Here is a 13,179-nt window from a genome sequence, read left to right as displayed (position 1 = left end):
TGGGGTTAGGGTTACCTACTTGGTGTAGGGTTGGGGTTACCTACTTGGTGTAGGGTTGGGGTTGTCTACATGGTGTAGGATTGGGGTTAGGGTTACCTACTTGGTGTAGGGTTAGGGTTACCTACTTGGTGCAGGGTTGGGGTTGTCTACATGGTGTAGGATTGGGGTTAGGGTTACCTACTTGGTGTAGGGTTAAGGTTACCTACTTGGTGTAGGGTTGGGGTTAGGGTTACCTACTTGGTGTAGGGTTAGGGTTACCTACTTGGTGTAGGGTTGGGGTTACCTACTTGGTGTAGGGTTGGGGTTGTCTACATGGTGTAGGATTAGGGTTAGGGTTACCTACTTGGTGTAGGGTTAGGGTTACCTACTTGGTGTAGGGTTGGGGTTGGGGTTACCTACTTGGTGTAGGATTGGGGTTGGGGTTACCTACTTGGTGTAGGATTGGGGTTGGGGTTACCTACTTGGTGTAGGATTCGGGTTGGGGTTACCTACTTGGTGTAGGGTTAGGGTTACCTACTTGGTGTAGGGTTGGGGTTGTCAACATGGTGTAGGATTGGGGTTAGGGTTACCTACTTGGTGTAGGGTTGGGGTTACCTACTTGGTGTAGGGTTGGGGTTAAGGTTACCTACTTGGTGTAGGGTTGGGGTTGTCTACATGGTGTAGGATTGGGGTTAGGGTTACCTACTTGGTGTAGGGTTGGGGTTACCTACTTGGTGTAGGGTTGGGGTTAGGGTTACCTACTTGGTGTAGGGTTGGGGTTAGGGTTACCTACTTGGTGTAGGGTTGGGGTTAGGGTTACCTACTTGGTGTAGGGTTGGGGTTAAGGTTACCTACTTGGTGTAGGGTTGGGGTTACCTACTTGGTGTAGGGTTGGGGTTACCTACTTGGTGTAGGGTTGGGGTTAGGGTTACCTACTTGGTGTAGGGTTGGGGTTACCTACTTGGTGTAGGGTTGGGGTTACCTACTTGGTGTAGGGTTGGGGTTAAGGTTACCTACTTGGTGTAGGGTTGGGGTTAAGGTTACCTACTTGGTGTAGGGTTAGGGTTACCTACTTGGTGTAGGGTTGGGGTCACCTACTTGGTGTAGGGTTGGGGTTACCTACTTGGTGTAGGGTTGGGGTTACCTACTTGGTGTAGGGTTAGGGTTATTTACTTGGCGTAGGGTTAGAGTTAGGGGTACGTACTTGGTGTAGGGTTAGGGGTACATACTTGGTGTAGGATTGGGGTTAGGGTTACCTACTTGGTGTAGGGTTAGGGTTAGGGGTACGTACTTGGCGTAGATTTTGGGTTAGTGGTTCGTACTTGGCGTAGCGTTAGGGTTAGGGGTACATACTTGGTGTAGACTTAGGGTCAGTGGAACGTATTTGGCGTAGGGTTAGGGGTACATACTTGGTGTAGATTTAGGGTCAGTGGTACATACTTGGCGTAGCGTTAGGGTTAGGGGTACATACTTGGCGTAGGGTTAGAGTTAGGGGTACGTACTTGGTGTAGGGTTAGGGTTACCTACTTGGCGTAGTGTTAGGGGTTAGTGGTTCGTACTTGGCGTAGCGTTAGGGTTAGGGGTACATACTTGGCGTAGGGTTAGAGTTAGGGGTACGTACTTGGTGTAGGGTTAGGGTTACCTACTTGGCGTAGTGTTAGGGGTTAGTGGTTCGTACTTGGCGTAGCGTTAGGGTTAGGGGTACATACTTGGCGTAGGCCTTCTCGAGCAGGGCGCTCCAGAATTCGTTTCTCTCGGCAGACTTGGTGAACACCAGCTGGCTGTTGAAGGTGGGGATACGGTCGTCAATGACGACGTCAACCCAGTCGCCATAGCGCCAGAACTGGAGGAGAAAGAGTTGTCCCATGCAGGACACGGTTGAGGATTTGACGAGAGTTGATCATGTGTTGCAATCAGGGTTGATTCCACTTAAATGCACACAATTCAGGAAGTAAACGGAAATTCCTTTCCCACTTTTTAAGGAAATTAAATGAGTAAAATGTGAATTTTGAATAAGTGTACTTCCTGAACTGACTGAATTGAAATGGAACAGACCCTTTACCGTGATTACAGTGTAACATAGTGTAGTATTTAGAGTTGTTTTGACCGTAGGAACAAATCTCTAAAAGAGTCTTAGAGCCTCTAACCCTGGCATTAACTAGTAAACTCATTCTAGTTCTGTGCTTCTGATTGGTGGGTTCTGACCTGGAAGTGGAAGATGCCTCCGTACCCCTCGCAGAAGCTCTGTTCCTGAGGAACGACCCGGTAGAGAAGCTTCTCGTTCAGAGTCAGACAGGCGATAGCAGCCAGCAGCCAGCAGTCACCTAGGAAACACACAGTCAGACAGGCGATAGCAGCCAGCAGTCACCTAGGAAACACACAGTCAGACAGGCGATAGCAGCTAGCAGTCACCTAGGAAACACACAGTCAGACAGGCGATAGCAGCCAGCAGTCACCTAGGAAACACACAGTCAGACAGGCGATAGCAGCCAGCAGTCACCTAGGAAACACACAGTCAGACAGGCTATAGCAGCCAGCAGTCACCTAGGAAACACACAGTCAGACAGGCGATAGCAGCCAGCAGTCACCTAGGAAACACACAGTCAGACAGGCGATAGCAGCCAGCAGTCACCTAGGAAACACACAGTCAGACAGGCGATAGCAGCCAGCAGTCACCTAGGAAACACACAGTCAGACAGGCGATAGCAGCCAGCAGTCACCTAGGAAACACACAGTCAGACAGGCGATAGCAGCCAGCAGTCACCTAGGAAACACACAGTCAGACAGGCGATAGCAGCCAGCAGTCACCTAGGAAACACACAGTCAGACAGGCGATAGCAGCCAGCAGTCACCTAGGAAACACACAGTCAGACAGGCTATAGCAGCCAGCAGTCACCTAGGAAACACACAGTCAGACAGGCGATAGCAGCCAGCAGTCACCTAGGAAACACACAGTCAGACAGGCTATAGCAGCCAGCAGTCACCTAGGAAACACACAGTCAGACAGGCGATAGCAGCCGGCAGTCACCTAGGAAACACACAGTCAGACAGGCTATAGCAGCCAGCAGTCACCTAGGAAACACACAGTCAGACAGGCGATAGCAGCCAGCAGTCACCTAGGAAACACACAGTCAGACAGGCGATAGCAGCAAGCAGCCAGCAGTCACCTAGGAACACACAGTTAGTTACCGACAGACATACACCTAGGAACACACAGTTAGTAACCTACAGACACACACCTAGGAAGCACACAGTCAAACAGACACACACACCTAGGAACGCACAGTCAGTAACCTACAGACACACACCTATGAACGCACAGTCAGTAACCTACAGACACACACCTAGGAACACACAGTCAGTAACCTACAGACACACACCTAGGAACACACAGTCAGTAACCTACAGACACACACACCTAGGAACACACAGTCAGACAGACAGACAGACACCTAGGAACACACAGTCAGTAACCTACAGACACACACACCTAGGAACACACAGTCAGTAACCTACAGACACACACCTAGGAACGCACAGTCAGTAACCTACAGACACACACACCTAGGAACACACAGTCAGACAGACACACACCTAGGAACACACAGTCAGTAACCTACAGACACACACACCTAGGAACACACAGTCAGTAACCTACAGACACACACCTAGGAACACACAGTCAGTAACCTACAGACACACACCTAGGAACACACAGTCAGACAGACAGACAGACACCTAGGAATACACAGTCAGTAACCTACAGACACACACCTAGGAACGCACAGTCAGACAGACAGACAGACACCTAGGAATACACAGTCAGTAACCTACAGACACACACCTAGGAACGCACAGTCAGTAACCTACAGACACACACACCTAGGAACACACAGTCAGACAGACACACACCTAGGAACACACAGTCAGTAACCTACAGACACACACCTAGGAACACACAGTCAGTAACCTACAGACACACACCTAGGAACACACAGTCAGTAACCTACAGACACACACCTAGGAACACACAGTCAGTAACCTACAGACACACACCTAGGAACACACAGTCAGACACACACACCTAGGAACACACAGTCAGTAACCTACAGACACACACCTAGGAACACACAGTCAGACACACACACCTAGGAACACACAGTCAGTAACCTACAGACACACACCTAGGAACACACAGTCAGTAACCTACAGACACACACCTAGGAACACACAGTCAGACACACACACCTAGGAACACACAGTCAGTAACCTACAGACACACACACCTAGGAACGCACAGTCAGTAACCTACAGACACACACCTAGGAACGCACAGTCAGTAACCTACAGACACACACACCTAGGAACGAGTGTACAAATCATTAGGAACACCTGTTCTTTCCATGGCAGACTGACCAGGTGAATCCAGGTGAAAGATATGATTCCTTATTGATGTCCCTTGTTAAATCCACTTCAATCAGTGTAGATGAAGGGGAGGAGACGGGTTGAAGAAGGATTTTTATGTCTTGAGACAATTGCGTACGTGTTCCATTCAGTTGGTGAATGGGAAAGACAAAATATGTAAGTGCCTTTGAACGGGGTATAGTAGTAGGTGCCAGGAACATCGGTTTGAGTCAAGAACTGCAACGCTGCTGGGTTTTTCACGCTCAACAGTTTCCCGTGTGTATCAAGAATGGTCCACGGGGCCTCCCGGGTGGCGCAGTGGTCTAGGGCACTGCATCGCAGTGCTAACTGCGGCACCAGAGTCTCTGGGTTCGCCCCCAGGCTCTGTCGCAGCCGGCCGCGACCAAGAGGTCCGTGGGGCGACGCACAATTGGGCTAGCGTCGTCCGGGTTAGGGAGGGTTTGGCCGGTAGGGATTTCCTTGTCTCATCGCGCTCCAGGCGGGCCGGGCACAGTGCGCGCTAACCAAGGGGGGCCAGGTGCACGGTGTTTCCTCCGACACATTGGTGCGGCTAGCTTCCGGGTTGGATGCGCGCTGTGTTAAGAAGCAGTGCGGCTTGTTTGGGTTGTGCTTCGGAGGACGCGTGGCTTTCGACCTTCGTCTCTCCCGAGCCCGTACGGGAGTTGTAGCGATGAGACAAGATAGTAATTACTAGCGATTGGATACCACGAAAATTGGGGAGAAAAGGGGGTAAAAAAAAAGAAAAAAAAGAAAAGAAAAAGAAAAAGAATGGTCCACGACCAAAAGGACATCCAGACAACTGGACACAACAGTGGGAAGCATTGGAGTCAACATGGACCAGCATCCCTGTGGAACACTTTAGACACCTTGTAGAGTCCATGCCCCTCAATATTAGGAAGGTGTTTATAATGTTTTGTACAATTACTGTACACACACACACACACACACACACACACACACACACACACACACACACACACACACACACACACACACACACACACACACACACACACACACACACACACACACACACACAGTCATTCAACAGGCTCAATGGGAGGTTGGTTTCATTCACTAGTGTTACTGGTAAAGGTCCACAACATGTAAAACCATTGTTATCTTAACCCCTGGCCGTGATTGGTTGGAGTTGATGGACGGGAGTCCCGCTGTTATGTTTTCTTTATTGTTCAACTATTGAGTGGAGGCCATCTTTGTTGTCTCCATGTGGGACTTGATAGGGAGAGGCTATACTGTCACATCTGCTGCACGTATGGTACGTATGGTATTTCACGCAGCTGAGAGTCGAGTGGAGATGAATGGATTGGGTTCTGTCAGTCGTCCTGATGAGACCTCTCCAGCTAGCTAGTTCAGTCAGTCGTCCTGATGAGACCTCTCCAGCTAGCTAGTTCAGTCAGTCGTCCTGATGAGCCCTTCCCAGCTAGCTAGTTCAGTTAGTCATCTTGATGAGACCTTCCCAGCTAGCTAGTTCAGTCAGTCATCCTGATGAGACCTTCCCAGCTAGCTAGTTCAGTCAGTCATCCTGATGAGACCTCTCCAGCTAGCTAGTTCAGTCAGTCATCCTGATGAGCCCTTCCCAGCTAGCTAGTTCAGTCAGTCATCCTGATGAGACCTCTTCAGCTAGCTAGTTCAGTCAGTCATCTTGATGAGCCCTCCCCAGCTAGCTAGTTCAGTCAGTCATCCTGATGAGCCCTCCCCAGCTAGCTAGTTCAGTCAGTCATCCTGATGAGCCCTTCCCAGCTAGCTAGTTCAGTCAGTCATCCTGATGAGACCTTCCCAGCTAGCTAGTTCAGTCAGTCATCTTGATGAGCCCTCCCCAGCTAGCTAGTTCAGTCAGTCATCCTGATGAGCCCTTCCCAGCTAGCTAGTTCAGTCAGCCGTCCTGATTTTGGGCAACAGGCGAGTCCGTATTTGCCTCTGCCGACTTGCTATCTAAAAATACTGATGCAATATGTCCTCCAATATCTTTGTGTTGTTGAGGAACAGTACCCAGTCTCTCACCTCAGTGTTGTCTGGTTGTCGCTCCAAACCTGCATGTTGTCTATGCCCAGTCAATGAGTTAACCACTGAACAATGGCAGTTCATATTTTTAGTCCCAGCCTGCATGGACCTTTGTCCCTCATGGGGACTTTATACAGAGCCTAGACACTGGATGGATGGACAGCTCAACAATGACAAGCGCTGCTAGCTGGAATCCCCTTCCATAGAGACAGTACAATATAGAGAGGCCACTGGTGGAGAGGCCCCTGGTGGAGAGGCCCCTGGTGGAGAGGTGGAGAGGCCAGCCATGAGGCTCACAAGGGAGAGCTAGGATGTTTTCTCTCCTGAAGAGACAGGTTACCAGAAGGGTATACTATAGAGTATGATCGATATGTTAGCCATCTTTTTTTTAGAAAGATAAGCTTGAAATGGGTTTTGGTCTAATTGATTAAACGACCAAAAACACACATAAGCTCAGCCTTCTTAATGACTAACTCATTGATCCTACTTTGTACTGTTCCCCTCGGGGTTATCGTGATACATAAACATCCTGCCCTTACTAACACATGAGTCAATACATCACACACCTGCCCTCTCCTCAGTATCAGTCAATACATGACACCTGACCTCTCCTCAGTATCACACCTGACCTCTCCTCAGTATCACACCTGACCTCTCCTCAGTATCAGTCAATACATCACACCTGACCTCTCCTCAGTATCACACCTGACCTCTCCTCAGTATCAGACAATACATCACACCTGACCTCTCCTCAGTATCACACCTGACCTCTCCTCAGTATCACACCTGACCTCTCCTCAGTATCCCACCTGACCTCTCCTCAGTATCACACCTGACCTCTCCTCAGTATCACACCTGACCTCTCCTCAGTATCACACCTGACCTCTCCTCAGTATCACACCTGACCTCTCCTCAGTATCACACCTGACCTCTCCTCAGTATCACACCTGACCTCTCCTCAGTATCACACCTGACCTCTCCTCAGTATCACACCTGACCTCTCCTCAGTATCACACCTGACCTCTCCTCAGTATCACACCTGACCTCTCCTCAGTATCACACCTGACCTCTCCTCAGTATCACACCTGACCTCTCCTCAGTATCAGACAATACATGTGGTATAGTGTGGTGTGGTATAGTGTGGTGTGGTGTGGTGTGGGGTAACATTTTTATTTACCAAGATCTCCTTGGCAAATGTCTGTCCTGCTGGCGCCGCCCACAATGAACTGTGGGTTCTCACAGATCTCCTGGTGACACACAGAAACACACAGACACGTGGATCAGCTGACTGGGGGATGTAAACTACCTCAGTGCTGTAAGGGACCTATTCAAATCCATACAGTTACATATTACTACGTCATTATTGGATGATATTATATCGATATCTGACTGCAAGTATCGATTTGTAAAGAAATATATTATAATAATCGTATGTATCACAGGAGGTTGGTGGCACCTTAATTTGGGAGGACGGGCTCGTGGTAACGGCTGGAGCGGAATTGGTGAAATTGTATCAAATACATCAAACATATGGTTTCCATGGTGTTTGATGCCGTTCCATTTCGGTTACGTTCCAGACATTATTTAGAGCCGTCCTCCCCTCAGCAGCGTCCACTTAATCAATGATGAAATAAGGCTGTAACGTAACAAAATGTGGGAAAGGTCAAGGGGTCTGAATACTTTCCGAAGGCTCTTTCTATATATATATATAAAAACACACTTTGAGTGTACCAAACATTAGGAACACCTTCCTAATATTGAGTTGCTCCCTCTTTTGCCCTCAGAACAGCCTCAATTCGTCAGGGCATGGACTCTACAAGGTGTCTAAAGCGTTCCACAGGGATGCTGGCCCATGTTGACTCCAATGCTTCCCTCAGTTGGCTGGATGTCCTTTGGGTGGTGGACCATTCTTGATACACACTGGAAACTGTTGATCGTGAAAAACCCAGCAGCGTTGCAGTTCTTGACACAACCAGTGTGTCCGTTCAAAGGCACTTACATTTTTTCGTCTTGCCCATTCACCCCTCTGAATGGCACACATACAATCTATGTCTCTATTGTGGCGTAAAAATCCTTCTTCAACCCGTCTCCTCCCCTTCATCTACACTGATTGAAGTGGATTTAACAAGTGACATCAATAAGGAATCATATCTTTCACCTGGATTCACCTGGTCAGTCTGTGTCATGGAAAGAGTTCTTAATGTTTTGTATATTCAGTGTATATTATTATTATTATTGTTATTAGTATTATTATTTTGCTACTGTAGGTAGCGTTAGCGTTTGCTACTGTAGGTAGCGTTAGCGTTTGCTACTGTAGGTAGCGTTAGCGTTTGCTACTGTAGGTAGCGTTAGCGTTTGCTACTGTAGGTAGCGTTAGCATGCGCTAGTTGGCTGTACCTGTGCCAAAACGCCGCTATTTTTCATTCTATAGCTTCTTTTTAAATAGTGAGTCGACATGTTTTCAGCACTTTTATTTCTCTGACTGATCAAAACTCATTGTTTTATTGTGAGGAGCAATATGTTTGGAACATCAAATCGCAATATAATTGCAGTATATATATATATATATATACAGTAGAATCGTGAGAATCGCATTACATATTGTATTGACACCTAAGTATGGTGGTAATATCGTACGGTGGGGTCCCCGGTATCTCCCTACAAACAAATAGATTGAATATAATTCACCAAGTCATAGCTTCACGTCAACCTTGCCAGGGATTGAAATAATCACCCTGCATACCACTACTGGCTTGCTTCTGAAGCTAAGCAGGGTTGGTCCTGGTCAGGCCCTGGATGGGAGACCAGATGCTGCTGGAAGTGGTGTTGGAGGGCCAGTAGGAGGCACTCTTTCCTCTGGTCTAAAAAATATCCCAATGCCCCAGGGCAGTGATTGGGGACGCTGCCCTGTGTAGGGTGCCGTCTTTCGGATGGGACGTTAAACGGGTGTCCTGACTCTCTGAGGTCATTAAAGATCCCATGGCACTTATCGTAAGAGTAGGGGTGTTAACCCCGGTGTCCTGGCTAAATTCCCAATCTGGCCCTCAAACCATCATGGTCACCTAATTAATCCCCAGTTTACAATTGGCTCATTCATCCCCCTCCTCTCCCCTGTAACTATTCCCCAGGTCGTTGCTGCAAATGAGAACGTGTTCTCAGTCAACTTACCTGGTAAAATAACAGTAAAATAAATCAAATAAAATAAAATCAACTACCCCCCCCCCGCCCGTTCTTTAACCATATGATTCATTACCATTCTGACAGTCCCATGTTTCAAACAGCCATAACAACCATGATTCCATCCCATAATGAATGGTGACAAGTACCGTCAGAGGTCCTTAGATTTCTCTGTTCAGAACACGTAGATCCCAGAAAAGATTCCACTAAATGTTTTGCCGTTATGGAACCCTTTTCAAAGCATCCTGAAACCTCCTTGTCGTTGACTCGGTATTGTAGATATCACCCCACCTCCCACATGCACATTCCTTCACCCTCTTTATTCAATCATCCTCCTCTCCTGTATGTCCACCCTGCTCCCCACCTCTCCTCCCACCCCTCCTCCTACCTTGGGTCTCTTCCAGACGATGTTCTTGACCTTGTTGGATTTGTGTCCCAGCTCCTTGTATCCCAGAGACTCCACGGAGGCTGGAAAGGTGTCATCCTCAAACAGGCACTTCTTGGTGAGGCATTCTTGTTTCAGTGCGGCAAAGTCCTGTCCGCTGAAGCGCAGGGGCTTGCTGAGGGATCCTTCCCCGTCTCTTCTCTCTCTCTCCCGGATCAGCCGGTCACAGAAGAACCCAGACGGTGTATAGGGCATTTTGGATTATTTTTTTTAAACTTCTGGTTTTTGCCACTTCCACTAAAGTCTAACAAGCCTAAAAAACCTTGGCATAAATCCAACAGGGTTATCTCTGATTGGCTGTGTCGTTGTATGACGTCCCCCTCCCTCTTGGTCATAGAGTAGACTCTAAAGGGATGCCGGGGCGAAAAAGACTCAACATGCGTTCCCATTGGTTCCCTGAACAATGCCCAAATATTCACTGTCAGTGGTCATTCTCGTGCCATTCCATTATTTGTGTGGCCACACAAAAGGGGGTGGTGTTACCGGGGCCTCTCCACAGCCCGTGTAAAGAGTGGTCAGTAGATGTCCTGCCTCAGCAGAAGGTATTCAATCCGTTTAGCCCCTATTCCATTCTCTCCGTGGTCGCTCGGTATACAGCGGTATCAGCACATCTCCACGGCAGCAGCAGGCCGCGCTCTCTCTCTCTCTCTCTCTCTCTGAGGTAAAACTAGCGCTTCGCCTCTGTGTTTGATCAGGTATGTATTTTTATTTTTAAAACAAGGGGACAATATCCTCTACTGATACAGTACACAGCCAAAACAAAACACAACAGCCGTTCTATTCTCTGTCTCATCGTCAACCACGCTGGATATCCAGTGTGGCTATGATAGTATTAATTCAATGGTGGATGACGTCGCTATGAGGTCAGCCATTTCATGATACGGTATCACCCCCCCCCTGACCCGTGGTTAAAGGTCACGTTGACGAAAACACCTGATTAAAACACCATCTCGTGGTCCCACAATGACCCCTGACCCTTGACCTCTAGGGGAAGAGTCAGCACTCTTAAAGTGTTGATGTAACCTTTAGTTGTCATGTTAAACAACAACGTATTTTCTGTCATCTAGTCACTTCAGTGTCATTACTCTTGCGTTCACTATTGTCACCGTAGAGTAGAATAGTTCACAGCAACACAATAATGCCAGACAATACAGGACAGCCAGACAATACAGAACAGCCAGACAATACAGAACAGCCAGACAATACAGAACAGCCAGACAATACAGAACAGCCAGACAATACAGAACAGCCAGACAATACAGGACAGCCAGACAATACAGGACAGCCAGACAATACAGAACAGCCAGACAATACAGGACAGCCAGACAATACAGGACAGCCAGACAATACAGAACAGCCAGACAATACAGGACAGCCAGACAATACAGAACAGCCAGACAATACTGAACAGCCAGACAATACAGAACAGCCAGACAATACAGGACAGCCAGACAATACAGAACAGCCAGACAATACAGAACAGCCAGACAATACAGAACAGCCAGACAATACAGGACAGCCAGACAATACAGAACAGCCAGACAATACAGGACAGCCAGACAATACAGAACAGCCAGACAATACAGAACAGCCAGACAATACAGAACAGCCAGACAATACAGGACAGCCAGACAATACAGAACAGCCAGACAATACAGGACAGCCAGACAATACAGAACAGCCAGACAATACTGAACAGCCAGACAATACAGAACAGCCAGACAATACAGGACAGCCAGACAATACAGAACAGCCAGACAATACAGAACAGCCAGACAATACAGAACAGCCAGACAATACAGAACAGCCAGACAATACAGGACAGCCAGACAATACAGAACAGCCAGACAATACAGAACAGCCAGACAATACAGAACAGCCAGACAATACTGAACAGCCAGACAATACAGAACAGCCAGACAATACAGAACGCCAGACAATACAGGACAGCCAGACAATACAGAACAGCCAGACAATACAGGACAGCCAGACAATACAGGACAGCCAGACAATACAGGACAGCCAGACAATACAGAACAGCCAGACAATACAGGACAGCCAGACAATACAGGACAGCCAGACAATACAGAACAGCCAGGCAATACAGAACAGCCAGACAATACAGAACAGCCAAACAATACAGAACAGCCAGACAATACAGGACAGCCAGACAATACAGAACAGCCAGACAATACAGGACAGCCAGACAATACAGAACAGCCAGACAATACTGAACAGCCAGACAATACAGAACAGCCAGACAATACAGGACAGCCAGACAATACAGAACAGCCAGACAATACAGAACAGCCAGACAATACAGAACAGCCAGACAATACAGAACAGCCAGACAATACTGAACAGCCAGACAATATAGAACAGCCAGACAATACAGAACAGCCAGACAATACAGGACAGCCAGACAATACTGAACAGCCAGACAATACAGGACAGCCAGACAATACAGAACAGCCAGACAATACAGAACAGCCAGACAATACAGGACAGCCAGACAATACAGAACAGCCAGACAATACAGGACAGCCAGACAATACAGAACAGCCAGACAATACAGAACAGCCAGACAATACAGGACAGCCAGACAATACAGAACAGCCAGACAATACAGAACAGCCAGACAATAGAGAACAGCCAGACAATACAGGACAGCCAGACAATACAGAAAAGCCAGACAATACAGAACAGCCAGACAATACAGAACAGCCAGACAATACAGAACAGCCAGACAATATAGGACAGCCAGACAATACAGAACAGCCAGACAATACAGAACAGCCAGACAATACAGAACAGCCAGACAATACAGGACAGCCAGACAATACAGAACAGCCAGACAATACAGAACAGCCAGACAATACAGAACAGCCAGACAATACAGAACAGCCAGACAATACAGGACAGCCAGACAATACAGGACAGCCAGACAATACAGGACAGCCAGACAATACAGGACAGCCAGACAATACAGAACAGCCAGACAATACAGGACAGCCAGACAATACAGAACAGCCAGACAATACAGAACAGCCAGACAATACAGAACAGCCAGACAATACAGGACAGCCAGACAATACAGAACAGCCAGACAATACAGGACAGCCAGACAATAC

General features: G+C 47.8%; 1 protein-coding gene across 1 annotated transcript in view; it reads right to left on the bottom strand.

Annotated features, from left to right (window-relative positions):
• The window catches only part of LOC129842514 (calpain-3-like), a 59,596-nt gene extending 49,353 nt beyond the window's left edge, over nt 1-10,243 (bottom strand). The window contains exons 1-4 of the mRNA XM_055911093.1: nt 9,992-10,243; nt 7,604-7,673; nt 2,185-2,303; nt 1,689-1,822 (exon numbers count right to left, since the gene is read on the bottom strand). Of these exons, the coding sequence (XP_055767068.1) occupies nt 1,689-1,822; nt 2,185-2,303; nt 7,604-7,673; nt 9,992-10,243 (575 nt within the window). The remainder of the gene's footprint in view (nt 1-1,688; nt 1,823-2,184; nt 2,304-7,603; nt 7,674-9,991) is intronic.
• Between the last annotated feature and the right edge of the window lie 2,936 nt (nt 10,244-13,179).

This window comes from Salvelinus fontinalis, unplaced genomic scaffold (genome assembly GCF_029448725.1).
Source record: "Salvelinus fontinalis isolate EN_2023a unplaced genomic scaffold, ASM2944872v1 scaffold_0045, whole genome shotgun sequence".
Lineage (NCBI taxonomy): Eukaryota > Metazoa > Chordata > Actinopteri > Salmoniformes > Salmonidae > Salvelinus > Salvelinus fontinalis.
This window is presented reverse-complemented; position numbering and strand designations above follow the sequence as displayed.